Source organism: Lytechinus pictus, chromosome 18 (assembly GCF_037042905.1).
Source record: "Lytechinus pictus isolate F3 Inbred chromosome 18, Lp3.0, whole genome shotgun sequence".
Taxonomy (NCBI): domain Eukaryota; kingdom Metazoa; phylum Echinodermata; class Echinoidea; order Temnopleuroida; family Toxopneustidae; genus Lytechinus; species Lytechinus pictus.
The window spans coordinates 11948664-11970401 of NC_087262.1; the positions used below are offsets into that span (position 1 = coordinate 11948664).

The window sequence follows — 21738 nt, forward strand, 5'->3', positions numbered from 1 at the left end:
GTACGTGATCCCAGTGAGTAATGTCTTTTTAAAAAATCCAGATCAGACTGATCAAATAATTATCGCCCCGATACAAACACCCCGCCCCCATTCTGGATTGATAAACCTAGCATCCTCCCCCTACTTAATGCCCCACGCATCCTGTAGCATAATGCATGAACCAAACATTTCGAGGGGGCACATGGCGCGCTTGGGGGAGAATTTCGTAGGCCTAAATGTCCTGAGGGAGAGAAGCTATAGAGGGAGCAAAAAAAAAAAAAAACTTCAAATGAAAATCTATTTTTCTTATGATAGACTATGACATGGTACTGAAAAAGATTTGTAATCCCTTTTCCCTTTCTTTTCTTCTCATTTTTTTTCATTGGTCATGGAACTTTCAGGGGGTCATACTCACCCCCCCCCCCCCATCTGTAAGCCACTTCACACAACCAGACTCGACATTTGAAACTTTGAAAACACTTCCTGCATCTCTCTCCCGCTAGTATGCTATCTCTCTCTCTCTTATACTTCCAGCAATTATCTCCATCTCTTTTCTTCTCTTGCACTCCTCATGTTGGCCGCACTGGCGCCCCTCTCCTTTCCTTCCGATATATCTACTTATTTTAAAAATTTCAATTGATACTATTTCAAATTTACTATAGTCTACATCATTCATCAGACTGCAATACTGAGTACACTAGATGAAATTAAGACCATACACAATACAAACATGACATGCAAGAAAATGATAGCACAAAACAAAGATAAGCCTATACATTAATGTCCCATCACATTTCATTGTTTTAATCCTTAAATGTGTTAGTAATTTCCATAGTAAAATACATGTTATTCGAAATGACAAAATCAATCACATATAATTATAAGGCAATACATTTGATGTATTATTGCTTCCTTCAATGAACACTATTCATTGTTTACTGTCAAATCAATATGAGTATACTGTCTACGTTACACAAGTTATAAAATTTATATCCCTAAAATATGGTTCAAACTTCTATAGGCCTGTATGCACGACTCAAGCAACGGGCAAGTAACCCTTTATAGCAATGGGCCTACCACATGACATGCAGTATTCTTTATGTTCTTTATGAATTGTCTTTGAAGTGATAAATGAATAGAATTGTCACAGCAACTGGGGGTGTTAAGCCTGACACCACATGGTGTCCCTAGAGGACCACATTGGGAGGTGTTAAAATTAGACCCTAGAGATTTCACATAACACCAAGTGTGTTAAAGTAACCAATGGTGTGGTAACACCCATGGGTGTGGAACTAACACTGCCAATATAAATTCACTCGTGTGGTCCATGTACATCGCAGTTTCTGAAGTGTTAAGCCTGACACCAGATGGTGTCCCAAGAGGACCACATTGGGAGGTGCTAACATTACACCCTACAGATTTCACATAACACCAAGTGTGTTAAAGTAACAACCAATGGTGTGGTAACACCCATGGGTGTGGAACTAACACTACTGCCAATGTAAATTCACTTGTGTGGTCCATATACACCACAGTTTTCTATAACAAAACACCAATCACTTCACACTGTACACAAAGTAGGCAATACACTGATATCAACACTGAAAGTAGATTAAAATACCATAAATTTCAATTGGTCAATTTAGCCCAGTACAATGTATTACAAACTCTGAATATCATGCATGTTTTACTTGTTCACGAATCCCCCAATTGTCTGACATGTTCGGCATCTAGGCACCCAGATAACATATCTGTTGGCTTGTAAGCAATAAAACATTTTTTTTTTTAATTAGAGATAATTGTTCAATGTACAGCTGATTACCGTCATAGACATATATTTCATCTGAATATACATTGTGAATTTCAATAGAAATTTAAAATAAAATCATCTACTTCCAAGAAAAATTAATCACCTTAAGACTCTATAAGCCTTCTACATTATGCAAAGGTGAGTTCTCCAAAATACAAAGAGATACATATCTTATTAGATAAGTTCGAAGGCAATTCTTTTATACAATCCAAGTCTAATCAAGTCATCAAAAGAATGAAAGAATACTATGATAAATAATAAATCACCACAATTTAAAGGATAAATCTGTATAAATAATAAAATATGAAATTGAGTCTGTTTTCTTACACATCTTTGATGATGACTCTCCCGAAGGAACTTCCATGGACTGAATTCATGATCTATTATATGTAGTCTATAATACATGTCATATGGAAGTATATTTACACAAGAATTTGGATAAAGAGAATAGTTCCAACACACCAAGTTTCCAGTTTGAATGTGACTGCAGAATGATAAGAGCATGAAATCAGACCATTATAATTCCTACTTCTGATTTAATTTACCTTGTATCAATGTATTTTGACATATTTGGTAGTACATAAATTCAGTTCAGTTCAAGGGAATATACAAAGCAAAAACTGGTGTTAAAAAGTGTACAAAGAGGACCATGCCAGTGTTCAGTTTGAAGTTAGCAAAAATACATTTGGTTGGTACTTTAACAGTCGTTGGTGTTGTGTCTAATCTCTAAGGTGTAATTTTAACACCTCAGGGTGTAGTCCTCTAAGGACACTATTTGATATCTGTTTTAACACTCTAATTTTACAGTGTATAAGAATAGGAAAGGACTAAAAGGGCACAGGAGGACAAAGAGGAGGGGTATGAAAGGAAGAAAGGGGGAGATGAAGAAGAGGAAAAAGGAAGAAGAGGAAGAAGGGAAATTAATGTTAGAAGAAAGAAGGAGAGACATGACGAAATGGAGGAGAAAATATAGAAGAAATCACATGGTCTCAAACCAGTATCCCAACCCTATATCCTAACCAGGGTATAAGCATGAAATGTATTCAACAGATTTTGTTGTTGTTGTAGATGTTTATACCACAGTCATCATTTTTATAATCACTGTGCATGTTACAATGTAAGGTACCAGTTTAAAAATGCAAAAAATTTACCATTGAATAAAATCTTTGTAATGTAATTTCGATCTAATTGTTCAAACTGAAAGATTATTTGCAAGGTAAGCATGGAACAAGAAAATAATCAGAAAATCATTTTACAAACGGGAAAATATGATGGGGCCTAAACTTTGAGCTAAGCCTTAAAAAATAGCATGTTATCTGGTTTTAAATAAGATCATAAATTGTAAATTATTTTAAGCATACATTTGGTTATATAGCAGAATACAAAAAAATCAACGATAGATGATCGAGACTGCTTCCCTCAGGTTCTGAAGTTAAAGTTTGGTCCGCTTTAAAAAGCTGCATTGAAATCAGCATTTTCGGCGCCCTGGGCAACAACAGTGATTGCCAACCAGGGGGTCTCAGTTTTATTCAGATAGTTCTGTAAAGAAAAAATATGATGACACAATGATACAAATAATCAATACATCAGGGGGGTGTTACACAAACTAGTTAAGTATGACTTGGAGTCATGCTTAAATGCCGACGCGCGCATCGTTTGTAATGCGCAATCTTATTAATACACAGGAGTGCTTGTCCTCTTGGCATGATTTGACCAATGCGGTGATGCCTTTATACCGCACCCTATTAATGGGAATTTAACTGTGACTCTAGGTCACACTTTACTCTTTCTGAAACGCTCCCTGGACTGAGTAGATTATTGATTACATCTCTCGATTTATTCAAGAATTCAAGATGACAGCAGCTACAGGTTCAAACTCTGCGAATATACTTAAATGCCCATTTTCACACAAAACACACCACTCTCTCAGTCACTTATCCCTTAACCGCTAGTCAATGGGAAAGACAGGATGGATAATTTTTTAAAGGACAAGTTCACCCCAACAAAAAGTTGATTTGAATAAAAAGAGAAAAATTTTCATCAAAATTGGATGTTGCAGCTTCCACCTATACTGTAGGCTAAGCCTGATTTAATTCACACCCACTTTAAAAAAAAAAATGTTATATGATGATATAATTACCATCTCACCTATTTTAAACTTCATTCCCTATCTACATTTAATTAATGTTTTCTCAGTCATCAAAACATTGGATAGACGTGGTAGCATCAGATTAAATCAATTCCGGACGAAATGTGAGTGGCCTGCCTAGAAAAAATAGACCAACTGGTAACTACTGGGATTCTATTTAAAAAAAAATGATTTTGTCTTTCTTCTTGTCTTCTTTCATTACTATTATCATCATCATCATTAATGTAATTTTTATCATCTTCATCATCATTATTATCATTATGATATTATTATCATCATTATCATTATAATCATATTATCATCACTCAATATATCACTTTTGATAACTTCTATCGTTATTATCACCATTGTCATTTTCATTGTATTGAATTAAATACAATGAAAATGACAATGGTAATGATGATTATAAAATGATGTCAATAATAGTAATGATAATAATGATAATAATAATAATAATAATAATAGCAATCACAATAATAATGATTAATAGTAGTAACTTATGATTATTAGTAACTTACACTGGCGTAGGAAAGACCATTCTTCCTTTCATCAATGGATGCTCCCTTACCAACCCAACAGTAGCAATGTTCCCCAGTGTTGATAACATAAACATCCTAGGAAAGAAAAAAGAGGACAAATGTGAACTGGGATCTGCAGGGTTTCATGACAATTGCTCCGATGGAAAATCTGTAGAGGATTCTAAAACCTAGTTCTACTGTTCTGCTGTTTCCACAGCTGTAAACATTGCTGATTCAGCATCTACTGAATAGACACAAATGGTACAGAGACCCATTTAATCTGCACGATATAAAGCAAAACCTAAAACCTAACCTCCAAAACTAAATAAATCCTTATCCTTATCTTTACATTAATTATTATAAACCAAAAACTCTATTACAATCCTAACTCTAACCCTTCACCCTCTGAGTTACTAAGACCGGAGCAAATGTCGCAGGAGCATATGTTGCGCCACCATCAGGGCCCTGGGGGCCGTTTCATAAAGCTGTTTGTAAGTTAAGAGCCAAGTTAAGAACGACTGGTGAACCTTTCTTACGCACTAAACCATCGTCAATAGACATTTTGGTACGTACCATTTTTACCACAAGAAAGGATCACCAGTCGTTCTTAAAGTCGCTCTTAACTTACGAACAGCTTTATGAAACACCCACCTGGGAACAATTTTTTACAGGGGGTGCTGATGTAAATTTGACAAGCAAGAAACAAGGTGGTTCACAAACCACAAGCATTGCCTGATTTCGTGATCAATGAAATATGGAATATGATCTTTTGACCCCTAGATGACCTTTGACCTTATCATCCTCAAGAACACATGTGTGGTATTACCCAATGATTACTTGTACCAAGTATTATAAACACAGTTAATGCACATATATAAGAGCCACTTTAACAAAACTTGAAAAAGTATGGACATTGCCATACCAAGTCGCTGCCAAACTTTGTTCAGGCGAGACAAAAAGGGTTTCCCGAAAAATATAGGTCCTTTTGGTTATACTGATCCCTTTTGTATTACCTACCAGAATTCTAGGGGGTGCTGCCTATGCCAACAGACGCAGCAACCGCCAGGACAATGGTCACCATCTCCAGTGGCTCTGGACCCTTTCCCAGAGAATTATATATCATATCATGCAAATGTAATAACATAAAGAGCACATCAGACATAAGGTTACTCATTTGCATATTAAACCCTTCCTCTCGAACGTATCGTAGGATATGTTTGTGGATAACTTACATCTGAAGTCAATAGATCCTTGCTGATGCCTGAACCTTCGGCTATTTCGTCCATATCTAAACTGCCATCTGCATCACTGACTCTGAAAAAAAATACAAGTGGGTGATGTTTAAAGGTATCTCTAGACTAAGTCATACAAAGAATTGCAATCGATCCGATCAACCACAACTATGGAATGCCAGCCCTGCCCACATCTACATTGCAGGTTTGTTCAAAATGTTTTCTAGATATTCATTGTTGGCTTGACACTTCAGTGTGCTCCTCTTTGTTTACAAAAGACTTGGGGAGATTTCCTGTTGGTAAAATTATGATTATTGATGGATTTCCATATAGGTGATGTTGATCAGGGTCCCGTCTTACAAAGAGTTGCGATCGATCCGATCAATCGCAACTATGGACGGCCAGCAACGTCAACAACTATTATGCATGTTTGTTCAAAATATTTTCTAGCTATGATGTATATTCATGCTTTCATTGTTTTTCTTGAAAATTCAGTGTTTCTCTTTGGTTACAAAATACGTTGTGCAAATTTCCAGTAGAAAAAATTATGACCCTGGTGGATTTCCATAGAGTTACGATTGATTGGATCAATCGTAACTCTTTGTAAGACGGGGCCCAGATCCATTGCAACTCTTTGTGAGACGGAGCCCTGGAATATAAAAATATGTCTTCACTGCTACTATGATGGTCGATTGAACTATATAGGTGGCACGTGTCTAATCGCAACACACATGCAAAAAGTATTCATTGGACCCAACCCATTCCCAAGATATATTATTTGATATAACTGATTAACAAGAATGTTTGTATATGAATTCCCAGCTAATTCTGATTCTAGGAGGGGCAAACAGTGAACTTTGCATAAATGAGAAGAACTATTACTAAACTTTTGAAACAATTTATCATTTCTTTACACTCTAGTACCTCCTCAAGGCCTCTCCGTTCATCGTCTACAATGCAGTTAACTCCTGGACCTCGAACCTCTACAAGGTATGGTGACCGCAATCTTTCTTCAACTGCCCCTTCCCTTTGGAATAAGCTCCCTTCTTACATTCATAATGCCAAGTCTGTGAATCAGTTCAAAACCCTACTCAAAACCTACCTGTTTAATAGATGATTCACAGTTGTGGGTCGGTCAATTGGAGGTGCACACCAGTTTTGATTTTTGATTATTAGTATAGTTGCATTAGCTGTGTCATTTTCCCCTGCCACATTTTTTTTTCTTTTCTTTTAATCCCAAGTACAAACCATAAACAGAACACAGTGCGATTAGAAACACCAGTAGTAAGTGCCTTATAAATGTTATGTATTATCATTATTATTTGACTGGTGGAAGAATTATAATAGGGATATTTTATTGTTTAGGGCGTTTAGAATTGAATTGAATTGAAAAAATATGAAATTGAACTGAATTGGCTTGAGATACCCGCTACCATACCTAAACATTTTCCTTTCACCCTGTACATCAGGTGTCTTCTCTTTGCTCTTGCCCTCCTTCAGATTCTTGTAGAAAACATGATCTTCAGAGATGGAATCTTCCTCAAGTGTTTCAATTTGGGCCTTTCCTCTACTGTGTTTCATCTTCGCACATTCTTGAGCAGCCTAGAACATTGTTACAACAAAGAACATTGTTACAGCATTAAAGCCAAAAGATTTTAAGTTGCAGCAAACAATTACTTCATTAAAAAAATCTTTGAAATTGGGTAATTTTCTCCTCATCACCGTAGGCCTAGAACAGGTACAATAGACATAATACTAACTTTGTGAAATCATGAAATCTCAGCTGAAAAACGATCACACTAAAGATAACCAACACAGATAGGCACACGTGGGGCAGTGTATCATTACTGCTTGGATAAGGAGCTAACACCTGGCTTGAATATTTCATGGCTATTATGCTCATTTTTCAGCAATAACATGTTTTCTTCCAGAATGACCTGGCACATATGTATATTTTCATTCATACAAAAAACACTTGGATTCAGTGTGATCTCACTTACTTTATCACATAAACAGGCATTTATCTTTAAGTAGATACCTTTTTTTAAAAACAAGGGAATAATTCCATCATTTGACGGAGTAAATAAAATACACTAGATTAAGAGAGGCTTTCCACACTTTTAACAAGTCAAATTTGATTGAAACGTTGGTTCTTGTAATTATATGTTCACTCTAAATTCACTCGAAACTGAATGATCTTTGACGTCACTACCAAGGGGAGTAAAAAGCTAGTGAAAATTCACCTCATTACGAAACTTTGTGTTTTAAAAATGGATCTCCTCTGACACCCCAATTTCAAATTCCAAGCTACTTTCACTCGCCCCCCCCCCCCCCATCCCAATATCAACAAGGAATGGTTATCCTTAAGTAAACAACCACGCACTCTCCCAGCTAATCCACCTTCCCCCAAGGAGAAGTGACCTTCATAAGGCCTGGCAGAGAGAGAGAGAGAGAGAGTTAACTGGCGGTGATTTTTTTTAAACTTATTGTTATTTCGGCAATTGTGGGTCATTTTGCATCGTTCAAAATTTCAGTTCGATCTCCCATCTAAATTTTGAATCGTTTTTAGACATGCTAATGTCCTAAAACAAATAGAATACAAATATATTTTTTCAAGATTACTGTCAGCCAGGAAGCTCTGAAGAGTTTGTTTATACTATTACGTAACAAGGACAGCTGCAATCCCACTCCATGCCGTTCATCAGCCTGATGTGGTGGCATGCACAGTGTTTTATCAGCTCTTATCAGCAGCTGCAGTCACTAAATCGACCCCACCCCAGTTTAAACGAGAGAAATGAAACTTTCCCAAAAACTGAAAGTGGGGTGTCAATACCCCCACTTGAGCTCCCATTGACTAACACGCAAGACATTATCAGCAGTCAGATGAACCCCACCCCAGTTTAAACGAGAGAAATGAAGCTCTCCCAAAAGCTGAAATTGGGGTTTCAAATACCCCACCTGAGCTCCCATTGACACAACACGCAAGGCAATGGAGTTCCTGTGTTATAAGCTGGTGGGGTATTTTTAAAACACAGGATTCGCGTAATGTGTATTAGAGTTTCGGTTGCGCTTGCGATTTTTTTCTATTCATTTGACGGCTTTCTCAAAATCTCTTAAAATATAGGGCCTTATCTACTGAAAATAAAAAAAATATTAAAGTGAGATGATAAGATATTTTGATTGGTGCATATATTCTCCTTTGAATGAGAGCCGGTGCCATTATAAACTAATCACCAACATCTCTCCTTCAAGACTCAGCAGTTCCAACATTTCTGAATCCTTTAAACATCCAGTTCAGAAATATTGCTGCTCATTATGGCCATTTATCTGGCTGATGCTTAAATTCCTTGTTACAAGTATGTAACAAATCCAATTAAAAATGGCGATAATATTTTATCAACACAGTCAGTAGACTATGATGTTTCCAAAAACCTTACCTTAAACTTCTCATCATGACTGCATGAAGCGCCATTGAACTGGTATATTGTTTTTCCAAGATCCAAAATAAAGACATCACCAGAGTCTATATTTCCTCTCTTCATAGATATCTGAAATACAGAAAAGAAACTGTCATTCATTAAAATCACTAAAATAACCATCTTCATCCTCATCACCATCATTATCATCCTCATCATTACTATCATCACTATCATCATCATCCTCATCATTACCATTTATACCTTAAAAATTGCTGTAATGAAACATGTTGGAAAATATAACAATTTGATTAAATTAAATTTATGCTTTTAAGTGTGTATCTAAACATTTCACTTCATTTGTCGACATACATAAATAAAGACATCAACAGAGTCTATATTTCCTCTCTTCATAGATATCTGAAATACAGAAAAAGAAACTGTCATTCATTAAAATCACTAAAATAACCATCTTCATCCTCATCACCATCATTATCATCCTCATCATTACTATCATCACTATCATCATCATCCTCATCATTACCATTTATACCTTAAAAATTGCTGTAATGAAACATGTTGGAAAATATAACAATTTGATTAAATTAAATTTATGCTTTTAAGTGTGTATCTAAACATTTCACTACATTTGTCGACATAGGTTTCATACAACGTGAAAGGTTTGCAAGTTATGTACCTATAATACAAAATCAAAATAAATAATTTTCTAATTGTATATATTCAATTTATTCATGGAACGATTGGATCATATCAATATTTAACTTGATTCGAAATGATTTGAACTATATCAATGTTTAAAGCTATTGTCCGTACTTAGATGTCACAATCTGACATTTGAGAGACTTTACCTCAGTAGATGTGATACTTTTTTTGTCCTGTTTTTTGACATGGAAAAGACGTGGTTTATATGACTCTGGTAGCACACGTCTAAAGCCGGTGTCAGCACCACCCTTCAAAAGCCTGGATACAATCAAGAAATAAACACGGTAGTAAAGTCAGTATAAAAAGTTATATGTGACCATGCAGACACCCCGAAACTGACCAAAAGTACCAAGGAAAGGTCCTCTGCGAATAGCTAAAATTAATGATTTCGTCTTCTAAGACTAAAACTGTTAAAATTAGCTAAAAGAATAACGCTCCTTCTTTATACTGTAAAAGTCTTAAGTTGGAAAGTTAAATTAAAAAAAGAATGATGCAGGAGTTTTTTTTCAACCATTTTTTTTCCCTGGACAGCTTGGGAGGTTCCATTGATTGCAGTGTGCACATCTCATGCTTGAGTGAACCCCAAACTTTAAACCTTGCTTTCTCCTCATTCTTTGAAACTCTCACTGCCTTTCTTCTACGATCCACTTTGACAAGTTATATACTAATTTAAAGCTTAGCTGTGCTTTATTAAGCCCAAACAAAAATCTTTAAAAGAAATGATTTTAGGCGACTTATTGTCGGTCTAGGGGTGGCAGATCACGTATTGCACAGCGGCCAAACCAGATGGGGGCACATGGGATGGGCATCCCCTCTATATTTCGAAAATCACCCACAGATCATAGGTATTGATAACGGCTATATCTGCAAGAATTGGCCTCTGCACCCCTCTATGATTATAAAATGTGGTCTTTGCACCCCCTCTATGTTGAAATCCAGAATCCACCTTGGAGTACGACCTATAACATGATCAATTGACTTGCACTACAGGCCTTCTCTTTTGATTTGGAGAGAATAAACATAACATGATGGAGAGAAAACAGAAAGGATGAAAAAAAGATGCTTTTCCTTATGATATATTAGGGACACCCTAAAAAAAAAAGTGGAATGCCTCTGGCCGTCTCACCTGCATCACGCGATTCAATAGAGCAGCAGTGCTGATTTTGAAAACTACTATAACTCGCACAAGATGTTCAGTGATACTTGGTTACTCTTATTTCCACGTTTTATGAACTAGACCAATACACTTATAGAGATATGATGGCAATTCAACAAATACCCCCAACGTGGCCAAAGTTCTTTGACCTTACATGACCTTTGACCTTGATCATGTGACCTGAAACTCGCACAGGATGTTCAGTGATACTTGATTACTATTATGTCCAAGTTTTATGAACTAGACCAACACACTTTCAAATTTATGGCTGTAATTCAACAAATACCCCAATTTGGCCAAAGTTCATTGACCCTAAATGACCTTTGACCTTGATCATGTGACCTGAAACTTGCACAGGATGTTCAGTAATACTTGATTACTATTATGTCCAAGTTTTATGAACTAGACCAACACACTTTCAAATTTATGGCTGTAATTCAACAAATACCCCAATTCGGCCAAAGTTCATTGACCCTAAATGACCTTTGACCTTGGTCATGTGATGTGAAACTCAAGCAGGATGTTCAGTGATACTTGATTAACCTTATGTATAAGTTTCATGAACTAGGTCCATATATTTTCTAAGTTATGATGACATTTCAAAAACTTAACCTTAGGTTAAGATTTTGATGTTGATTCCCCCAACATGGTCTAAGTTCATTGACCCTAAATGACCTTTGACCTTGGTCATGTGACATGAAACTCAGGCAGGATGTTCAGTAATACTTGATTAACCTTATGGCCAAGTTTCATGAACTAGGTCCATATACTTTCTAAGTTATGCTGTCATTTCAAAAACTTAACCTCAGGTTAAGATTTGGTGTTGACGCCGCCGTCGCCGCCGCCGCCGTCGCCGTCGGAAAAGCGGCGCCTATAGTCTCACTCTGCTATGCAGGTGAGACAAAAAGCATTGACTTGTCAATTTTCATAATTGTTATTATAATGTTACATGCCTGTAAAACAATTAAGTGGACTATTCAAAAGAAATATATACAGTGCGTCCCACAAAAAACGAAACTGAGATTTAGCGATGATTTATATTAACTTAATCATTAATAAAAACAGACAAATGACCTACCATTGTAAAGCTTAGAATCTCTTCTTTCATCTGATATTACTTAGATCATTCCTCATTCACGCATGAGTGAGCAAAAACAATTTGAAGAAAGGATACCAAAAACTCATTTGGCGGGGGGGTATCTGAATTTCAAAAAGAAAATCACATGCCTAAAAAGTTAAATATCTGCTCCCCTCTTCAAATTGTTTTTGCTCACTCATGCGTGAATGAGAAATAATCTAAGTAATTTCAGATAAAAGAGGAGATTCTAAGCTTTACAATGGTAGGTCATTTTTCTACTATATTTGTGACTAAGGTATAATAAATCATCGATAAATCTCGGTTTCGTTTTTTGTGGGACGCACTGTATAAAAATGTGGATATTCATGAACTACATTTTGTTTGTTTGGTTTTTTTTTACATTGATGCACAACAAAGCACTATTTTTTCGATATTCCTTAGGTTTTTTTTTCCATTTTCCATCCAAATAAAGCAGTTGAGGCAAATGCCCCGGCCTCCTCCACCCTCCAATAGCGCAGCTTGCAATGTTTACTCACGTAATTATGTTACGGCGCACTATCAGGTTTTGCGTACATTCGTAAAAAAAAACATCTCCCTAATGATCTACAAAGTGTTGGGTTATGTGACCCTACAACTTGGTGAAATACTACAAGCAAAATGTGAATCGTCACACAGCGCTGCCCCGGAGATAGATAAACAAAATCTCACGTCAGTGTGGGGAAATAAGACTTGAAAAGTTTGGATTCGTGAGCTTGGACTTCTCGATGCTGAACTGGTTTATCATCCAGAAAGGTGTCCAATTCAACAGTCTTGTAGGCAGCTGTACCATACTCATCCTACATTTAAAAACAAGAAGGTAGAGATTGAGACGTCACACTGCTATAGTGTCTTACATTTCAAAAGAGACGGTAGAAGGTTTATGAAGAATGGAATCATGTACAATTAGTTTTACAAAATACTGAAACTCGAGAAGTTTGTGTTTAAATTTGAAATTTTCCAACACAACAAGTTTCTTGTCATAAGGAACAAAATAATGATGGGTTTCAGGATACTAAAAGTAAAAAAAATAATAATTTCACGAGCCTTTTTTCTCATTTTCGAATTTATAAGTACTTTCAGCATTAAGACAGCAGTGTACACTGGAAAGGGAATAATAGCTTGCATAGTACAGTTTCATACTTTCACTCTTACTCCGTTTAGTATGAATATTAATGGTAGTCCTACTTACTTGTGAGTATAGCTTTAATAATATTAACATCATCCATTAAATATCTTGTGTTTTTGAAAATCTTAACAGAAAGTTTGCAGTTCTTCTATCTTCTAAATTATATGCCTATGGATGACCAACAAGGCAAAAACAAATTTTAAACCAACTATGCCTAAACTTAACAATAATGAATTGATTATCATTTTTCAGAGAGAGAGTAAGAAAGAGAGATGGAAAGAGAAAGAGCGATAGGGGAAAAAAGGGTGGAATAATTTGTCATTTTAACAAACCTGTGTGGAATATTTTCCAATCCAAAAGTGGACGTCGTATTTCAGTTCATCGCTATCCTTTTCTTTCTACGAAGAAATTGAAAAAAAGAACCATTGAAGAAAAACAATCATTATGGAAAATTTGTGTATGGGGATCAAATATATATTCATCACTTTAATACACTTTAATATTTAAGTTAACTTAGGGGACTTTAAGGATTGGTCCTCACTACAAATAGGGTGTTAAGGAGAAATCAAGGGAAAAAGGAGGAAATTAGCTTTAAAGTTATAGCCTAAACCAGACCACTATTGATCTAGTATTTCCAAGGGAAACTGCTAATAGGCTGTTCTTAAATAACAAGTTACAATGACAAAACAAGGTTTAAAGTTTGAGGTTCACTTAAGCTGAGATGTGCATATTCCGCAGTCTCTGTGATCGAAACTTCCAAGCAGTCCACAAACAATGGTGTCAAAGAAACTCTTGTATCTTTCTTTTATCAACTTTTACAACTTTATATTTTGATAGTATGAAAAAGGAGAATTACTCTTTTGGATAAGCAAATTTGCAAATTTTTACTTTTTGAAAAACCACAAAATTATTTTGGCTATTTTCAAAGAACTTTTCAGAGCGAAAATTCTTGGTTTCGGGGTGGCTCTTCACAAATTTAAACCCATCACTTCAGTCTATATCTATGTAAGGACATCAAATGGTCAATCCGATCAAATCCAGTTCAGCAGTTGGAACCAGGGGAGGATCCACGATTTTACAAAAAGTGGGGAGGGGAGCGCCCTTCTGAGAGAAAAAAATGAGAAGCAATTGCCGAATTCCCACCGAGCATTTTCCCCTCCAATGACAAGCCAAAAAGTAAAAAAAGAAATTGGTGTGGGTGGAGGCCTCCGCCTGGTTCCTTACCTGGTGGGCATTTAGCATAAATAAACCAGGGTGCAGAGAAGGTAGGCATATGTATACAAAACACAATGACACAACTCAGTAACTGAATCAGGGGAGGGGGGTGTTTCACAAAGTTAAGTGAGACTTAGAGTTGCACTTAAATTCATAGTTGCACGCGGTATAAACGCATCGCCCCATTGGTCAATTAAATCATGCTCAGAGAACGAGCACAACTGTGTAGTCATCAATGAGGTTATGCGTTAGATACCATGTTCATGTCGACATACAGGCATGATTCTAAGGGGATGTTGCAAGAAAATATTTGCAATCAATCGCAAATATTATGTTGCAATTTTACAATTAATAGATCAATTTTAGCTGTAGCAAATCAGATTACACTCCTTGTTTCTAGAACCAGATTAGCAATCAATCACAAATTTACAACTAATTACAAGAGATATGATTGATTCAGGCACCGAAAAGACTTGCAATTGATCGCAAGTTTCATGCACCACCCCATAAGTCACACTTAACCCATAGTGAAACACCCCCTCAAGCCTGATTCATAAACTTACATATGTGTTGAGGATGATGTAAGAATCTCCGTTGAAGAATTCACCATATTGGTCCTTCTCCCAGTGGGTGACCTGTTCAAAATGATTTTGAAAAATAAGGCGAATAAGAACACAGGTCAAACAAGTTGTATTACAATTACTTTAAATTGCCATTTGTACATTTGATTAAATGCGTCTCCTATACATGCAATAATTTTTTGTTGAAGTGAGGAAATCGTAAATCAATGTAGCAAATGCTAATGGGGATGGCTGAAGCTGAAATGTTAGTCATAAGTAGAAATACAAGTAGTAGGATTAGTATAGTAGAAGCAGGAGTAGCATAGTAGAAGAAATAGTAGTAGTATTAGTAGTAGTTAAAGTAGTAGTTGAAGAAGTAGTATTATAATTGAAAAAGTAGTTGCAGTAGAGTACTGGTAGAGCAGTAGTAGAAGAAGAAGTAGTAGAAGTAACATAGTAGTAGTAGAAGTAACATAGTAGTAGTAGTAGTAGTAGTAGAAGTAGAAGTATAGCAGTATTAGTAGTAGTAGTAGTAGTAGTAGTAGGAATAGCAGTATTAGTAGTAGTAGAAGTAGTAGTAGTAGTAGTAGTAGTAGTAGTAGTAATAGTAGTAGTTACAGGATAATAAATTTGGTTTTATCCCTATGAACAAGATTACATTAATTTACATATGCACCCTCCTTATGTGGCGATTGGGTGGAGTTGCTGGATGGTGTAGTAGTTGGATATATTATGCAAGGAGCTGCTGGTACACATAATGTGGGTGATGTATATAACAGCATTGATGGTGGTGATGTGGTGATAGTGGTAACTAGTCATACTTGACATGTGATAGTTGTTATATATAATATAACATATATATATATATATATATATATAACATATATATTATATAATATATATATATATATAATATATATATATTCAACCCCCACCTCAGCCCCCCCCCTTTCCAAATCTTTCTGTGGCCCCTCCTATGTTAAAGGGGTTGGGGGCAAGATATATATATATATATATATAAATGCCTGGATTATTTTACGCCTACATATATATATAGCATAGGTAGTGGTGGCAAAATTATGTTTGTGGTAGTTCAAATGAGTGGCTGGCTTCCATGGTTACACCTAGGGTGTCCAATCAAATCTTTACATATATTTTTTAAAAACTCATCCCTTTTCTCACCCCCTTATTTATTCCCTTGAAAATTATAACTGGGATGGAGCCCCCATTATTTGCTGTAGCGCCACCTCTACCTTTCGAATTAAGTTTGTGCAGGGGCCGGTTTCAGAAATTTGCGATCAAACGCATCTCCAAAATTCAAACCTAACTTGACATTCAACCAATGAATGGAACGTGAGTATCAGAAAACTTGCACTTGATTAATGCAACTCTTTCTGAAACGGGCCCCAGATCGAGTTTGAAAATTGTTGGCCTACCTTGAACTTCACGACCCGCCAGATTTGGATGCCTACTTCTTGGCCGGCTCCCTCCCACGCTGGTTCGGTCATGGCACTGTCCTTCTTCACCTTTTTCTCCGTGTCTGACCCAAACAGGGCCATGTTGGAATCCTTCCAGTCGTATGTCTTGGGCTTCTGCATGGTTGCTGGTTGTTTTCGAAGTTATCTGTATCATAATAAGAACATGCAGTTTAATTGCATTCGTCAGATTGAGAAATCAAAATTATCGACACATACTGAAATAATACTTTTCGGTAGGTCTGCTGACTCTTCTCTTAGTCTTCTTGTTGGTTTCTCGTTGTTTATTTGCAATCGTCAGTTTGGCAATTTATGAAACTGGTGAAACACACTCAAATTGGAAAGGAACAGATAATTTGGGATTATCACAGTAGGCCCACAGTACCACATGAATACATCAGGATAGAGCGACAGCATGACACAAAATACCACAGTATTGCCATGGGTCAAAGTGATTAGTACTGTCTTGCGGTACATGCTGTCCTGGGGTACCTTCCTATGAAACTCTATGAAAAATACTGTGTGGTATTGGTATATGGTACTGCTATGAAGGAGTATACTGATGTGTGGTGCTGCTCTGGCTTGGGGGACATTACCCCAGGACATGTACCACAGAAAAAAAATACAATGAGGTATTTTTGTGTTTTACTGCTCTGTGGCATCACTGTCTTATATTGCTTTGTGGTATTGTTGTGTGTACTGTGTGAGTACTGCTGTGTGGTTCTACTGTAAAGTATTGCTGTGTAATTCTACTGTGGAGTAATAATAATAATATAGGGTATTTATATTGCGCACATATCCACCTTGTAAGGTGCTCAAGGCACTCCTATATTACCCGGCTAAGCTAGGCGTTCAGAGCGCACACAGCTTCTAAAGGAATTACTTCCTACCGGTACCCATTTACCTCACCTGGGTTAAGTGCAGCACATTGTGGATCAGTTTCTTGCTGAAGGAAATTACGCCATGGCTGGGATTCGAACCCACGACCCTCTGTTTCAAAGTCCGGGGACTAATCCACTGGGCCACAACGCTCCACAGTACTGCTGTGTGGTACTCCTGTGCGGTTCTACTGTGGAGTACTGCTGTGTGGTTCTACTGTAGAGTACTGCTGTGTGGTTCTACTGTGGACTACTGTGTGGTTCTACTGTGGAGTTCAGCTGTGTAGTTCTACTGTGGAGTACTGCTGTGTGGTTCTACTGTGGAGTACTGCTGTTTGGTGCTACTGTTGGGTACTGCTGTGTGGTTCTTCTGTGGAGTACTGTTGTGTGGTTCTACTGTGGAGTACTGCTGTGTGGTACTACTGTAGAGTACTGCTGTGTGGTACGACTATATAGAGTACTGTGTGATTTTACTGTGTAGTACTGCTGTGTGCTTATACTGTGGAGTACTGCTGTGTGGTTCTACTGTGGAGTACTGCTGTGTGGTTCTACTGTAAAGTATTGCTGTGTGGTTCTACTGTGGAGTATTGCTGTAGAGTACTGTTATGTGGTTCTAATGTGGAGTACTGCTGTGTGGTTCTACTGTGGAGTACTGCTGTAGAGTTATGTTGTTTGATTGTAATGGGGAGTACTGCTGTGTGGTTCTACTGTAGAGTACTATAGTGTGGTTCAACGGTGGTGTACTGCTGCATGGTTCTATTGTGGAGTAATGCTGTGCAGTTCTACTGTGAAGTATTGTTGTGTAGTTCTACTGTGGAGTACTGCTGGTGGTTCTAATGTGGAGTTCTGCTGTGTGGTTCTACTGTAGATTACTGTTGTGTGGTTCTAATGTGGAGTACTGCTGTGTGGTTCTAATATGGAGTACTGCTGTGTGGTTCTACTGTGGAGTACTGCTGTGTGGTTCTACTTCGGAGTACTGATATGTGGTTTTACTGTGGGGTACTGATGTGTGGTTCTGTGGAGTACTGTTGTGTGGTTCTAATGTGGAGTACTGCTTTGTGGTTCTAATGTGGAGTACTGATGTGTGGCTTTACTGTGGAGTACTGTTGTGTTGCTATACTGTGGAGTACTGCTGTGTGGTTCTACTGTGGAGTACTCCTATGTGGTTCTACTGCTGTGTGGTTCTACTGTAGAGTACTGCTGTGTGGTTCTACTGTGGAGTACTGCTGTGTGGTTCTACTGTGGAGTACTGCTCTGTGGTACTACTGTGGAGTACTGTTGTGTTGCTCTACTGTGGAGTACTGCTAGGTGGTTCTACTGTGGAGTACTCCTATGTGGTTCTACTGTGTAGTACTGCTGTGTGGTTCTACTGTGGAGTGCTGCTGTTTGGAGCTACTGTGGAGTACTGCTGTTTGGTTCTACTGTGGAGTACTGCTGTGTGGTACTACTGTGGAGTACTGTTGTGTTGCTCTACTGTGGAGTACTGCTGTGTGGTTCTACTGTGGAGTACTGCTGTGTGGTTCTACTGTGGAGTACTGCTGTGTGGTACTACTGTGGAGTAATGTTGTGTTGCTCTACTGTGGAGTACTGCTAGGTGGTTCTACTGTGGAGTACTCCTATGTGGTTCTACTGTGTAGTACTGCTGTGTGGTTCTACTGTGGAGTGCTGCTGTTTGGAGCTACTGTGGAGTACTGCTGTTTGGTTCTACTGTGGAGTACTGCTGTGTGGTACTACTGTGGAGTACTGTTGTGTTGTTCTACTGTGGAGTACTCCTATGTGGTTCTACTGTGTAGTACTGCTGTGTGGTTCTACTGTTGAGTACTGTTGTGTGGTCCTACTGTTGAGTACTGTTGTGTGGTTCTAATGTGGAGTACTGCTGTGTGGTTCTAATATGGAGTACTGCTGTGTGGTTCTACTGTGGAGTACTGCTGTGTGGTTCTACTTCGGAGTACTGATATGTGGTTTTACTGTGGGGTACTGATGTGTGGTTCTGTGGAGTACTGTTGTGTGGTTCTAATGTGGAGTACTGCTTTGTGGTTCTAATGTGGAGTACTGATGTGTGGCTTTACTGTGGAGTACTGTTGTGTTGCTATACTGTGGAGTACTGCTGTGTGGTTCTACTGTGGAGTACTCCTATGTGGTTCTACTGCTGTGTGGTTCTACTGTAGAGTACTGCTGTGTGGTTCTACTGTGGAGTACTGCTGTGTGGTTCTACTGTGGAGTACTGCTCTGTGGTACTACTGTGGAGTACTGTTGTGTTGCTCTACTGTGGAGTACTGCTAGGTGGTTCTACTGTGGAGTACTCCTATGTGGTTCTACTGTGTAGTACTGCTGTGTGGTTCTACTGTGGAGTGCTGCTGTTTGGAGCTACTGTGGAGTACTGCTGTTTGGTTCTACTGTGGAGTACTGCTGTGTGGTACTACTGTGGAGTACTGTTGTGTTGCTCTACTGTGGAGTACTGCTGTGTGGTTCTACTGTGGAGTACTGCTGTGTGGTTCTACTGTGGAGTACTGCTGTGTGGTACTACTGTGGAGTAATGTTGTGTTGCTCTACTGTGGAGTACTGCTAGGTGGTTCTACTGTGGAGTACTCCTATGTGGTTCTACTGTGTAGTACTGCTGTGTGGTTCTACTGTGGAGTGCTGCTGTTTGGAGCTACTGTGGAGTACTGCTGTTTGGTTCTACTGTGGAGTACTGCTGTGTGGTACTACTGTGGAGTACTGTTGTGTTGTTCTACTGTGGAGTACTCCTATGTGGTTCTACTGTGTAGTACTGCTGTGTGGTTCTACTGTTGAGTACTGTTGTGTGGTCCTACTGTTGAGTACTGTTGTGTGGTCCTACTGTGGAGTACTGCTGTGCGGTACTACTGTAGAGTACTGCTGTGTGGTACGACTATATAGAGTACTGTGTGATTTTACTGTGTAGTACTGCTGTGTGGTTCTACTGTGGAGTACTGCTGTGTGGTTGTACTGTAAAGTATTGCTGTGTGGTTCTACTGTGGAGTACTGTTGTGTGGTACTCCTGTGCGGTTCTACTTTCTCATTCACGCATGAGTGAGCAAAAACAATTTGAAGAAAGGATACCAAAAACTCATTTGGCGGGGGGTATCTGAATTTCAAAAAGAAAATCACATGCCTAAAAAGTTCAATATCTGCTCTTTTATTTGATACCTTAACCACAGAAAATGGTCAAGAAGTAAAAAAGTTCTGTTCCCTCGAAACAATGCTTGTATTTCCATAATTTCATTAAATAAACGTGTTTTCACCGGTTTCCCACAGAAGCTATCGCACGGTTAACAAGAGACTTAATACATGGCTGATCGTCAACAAAACGGAGTGTCGAGTGACTCGGAACGCTAGCCTGTAAAACCTCTTCATTTTATGAAATTATTGAAATTCAAGCTTTATTTTAAATAACCAGAATAATTTTTTTAGCATTTTCTGTAATTGAGGTATCAAATTAAAGAACGGATATTGAACTTTTTAAAAATGTGTTTTTCTATTTGAAACCCAGATACAGCCCGCCAAGTGACTTTTTGGTATCCCCTCTTCAAATTGTTTTTGCTCACTCATGCGTGAATGAGAAATAATCTAAGTAATTTCAGATGAAAGAGGAGATTCTAAGCTTTACAATGGTAGGTCACTTGTCTATTGTATTTGTCATTAAGTTATGATGAATCATCGATAAATCTCGGTTTCGTTTTTTCTGGGACGCACTGCTTATATATATATATATATATATATGTATACATATAATATATATTAACACCAGTGTATCATCTTTTCTTTCAAACATTCCTTTTTCTTCACAAGTAAAATAATATTTTCATTGTGATTTTCCAGCTGTATGGTCCAGCTGTCGTCTGAAGCACAGAGAGTACCACACAAAGAAACTACTTGATATTGATGTGGCTTGGACTTTGAACTTGGAGAACATTGAACACAGGAAAGTTAAAAAAAAGAGAGTACCATCGAGAAAAAATGTAGGACATGTAGGAGGTGGATTTTTACTGATTCACCCAAAATCCACACTTAGCATATTTAGGATATCAACTTCAAAAGGGGGGGGGGGTTATAGGCCCACCACAAGAACAAATATAGTATTCTTCTGGGTAAAGATCAAGAAAAGTCCATAAATGCAGGACTGATGCTTTGATTGGATACCATGCGCGACCAAAAAAAAAACGTAAAAAGGATGTCTTTTTCAAGATAGGGCACGTTACGTACGTAACGTAATAAGGGTGTCAAAAACACTAAAATAATGAAAAAAGGCTATCTATTTTCGATAGGAAAGCTACGTGTTTAGGGTCGAATTTGCGAGGGTATAAGAAATCAAGACAAATGTTTTATAAAGGATGTTTTTTGCCTCAAAGGAGTCAACACCGTG

The 21738-nt window shown here is 37.7% G+C and overlaps 1 protein-coding gene across 1 annotated transcript; it reads right to left on the minus strand.

Moving 5' to 3' along the window:
* Positions 1-752: 752 nt before the first annotated feature.
* Positions 753-16620, minus strand: LOC129281968 (gelsolin-like protein 1). Its single transcript, XM_054917898.2, has 10 exons — positions 16438-16620; positions 15005-15076; positions 13559-13624; positions 12770-12897; positions 9974-10085; positions 9126-9236; positions 7127-7290; positions 5689-5770; positions 4457-4552; positions 753-3328 (listed from the first exon to the last, which is right to left on the minus strand). Exons 1-10 carry the CDS (start codon positions 16597-16599, stop codon positions 3239-3241), a joined length of 1083 nt encoding a protein of 360 aa, XP_054773873.2. The 5' UTR covers positions 16600-16620; the 3' UTR covers positions 753-3238.
* Positions 16621-21738: the final 5118 nt, after the last annotated feature.

Bases quoted from the DNA above. Each gene is read 5' to 3' on its own strand.
- LOC129281968 (XM_054917898.2), bottom strand. From the start codon at position 16,599: ATGCAGAAGCCCAAGACATACGACTGGAAGGATTCCAACATGGCCCTG. The intron at 13,625-15,004 runs GTAAGTTTATGA...ATTTCTTCGTAG, and splicing joins ACATCATCCTCAACACATAT to AAAGAAAAGGATAGCGATGA. The intron at 7,291-9,125 runs GTAAGGTTTTTG...ACAATGTTCTAG, and splicing joins GTCATGATGAGAAGTTTAAG to GCTGCTCAAGAATGTGCGAA.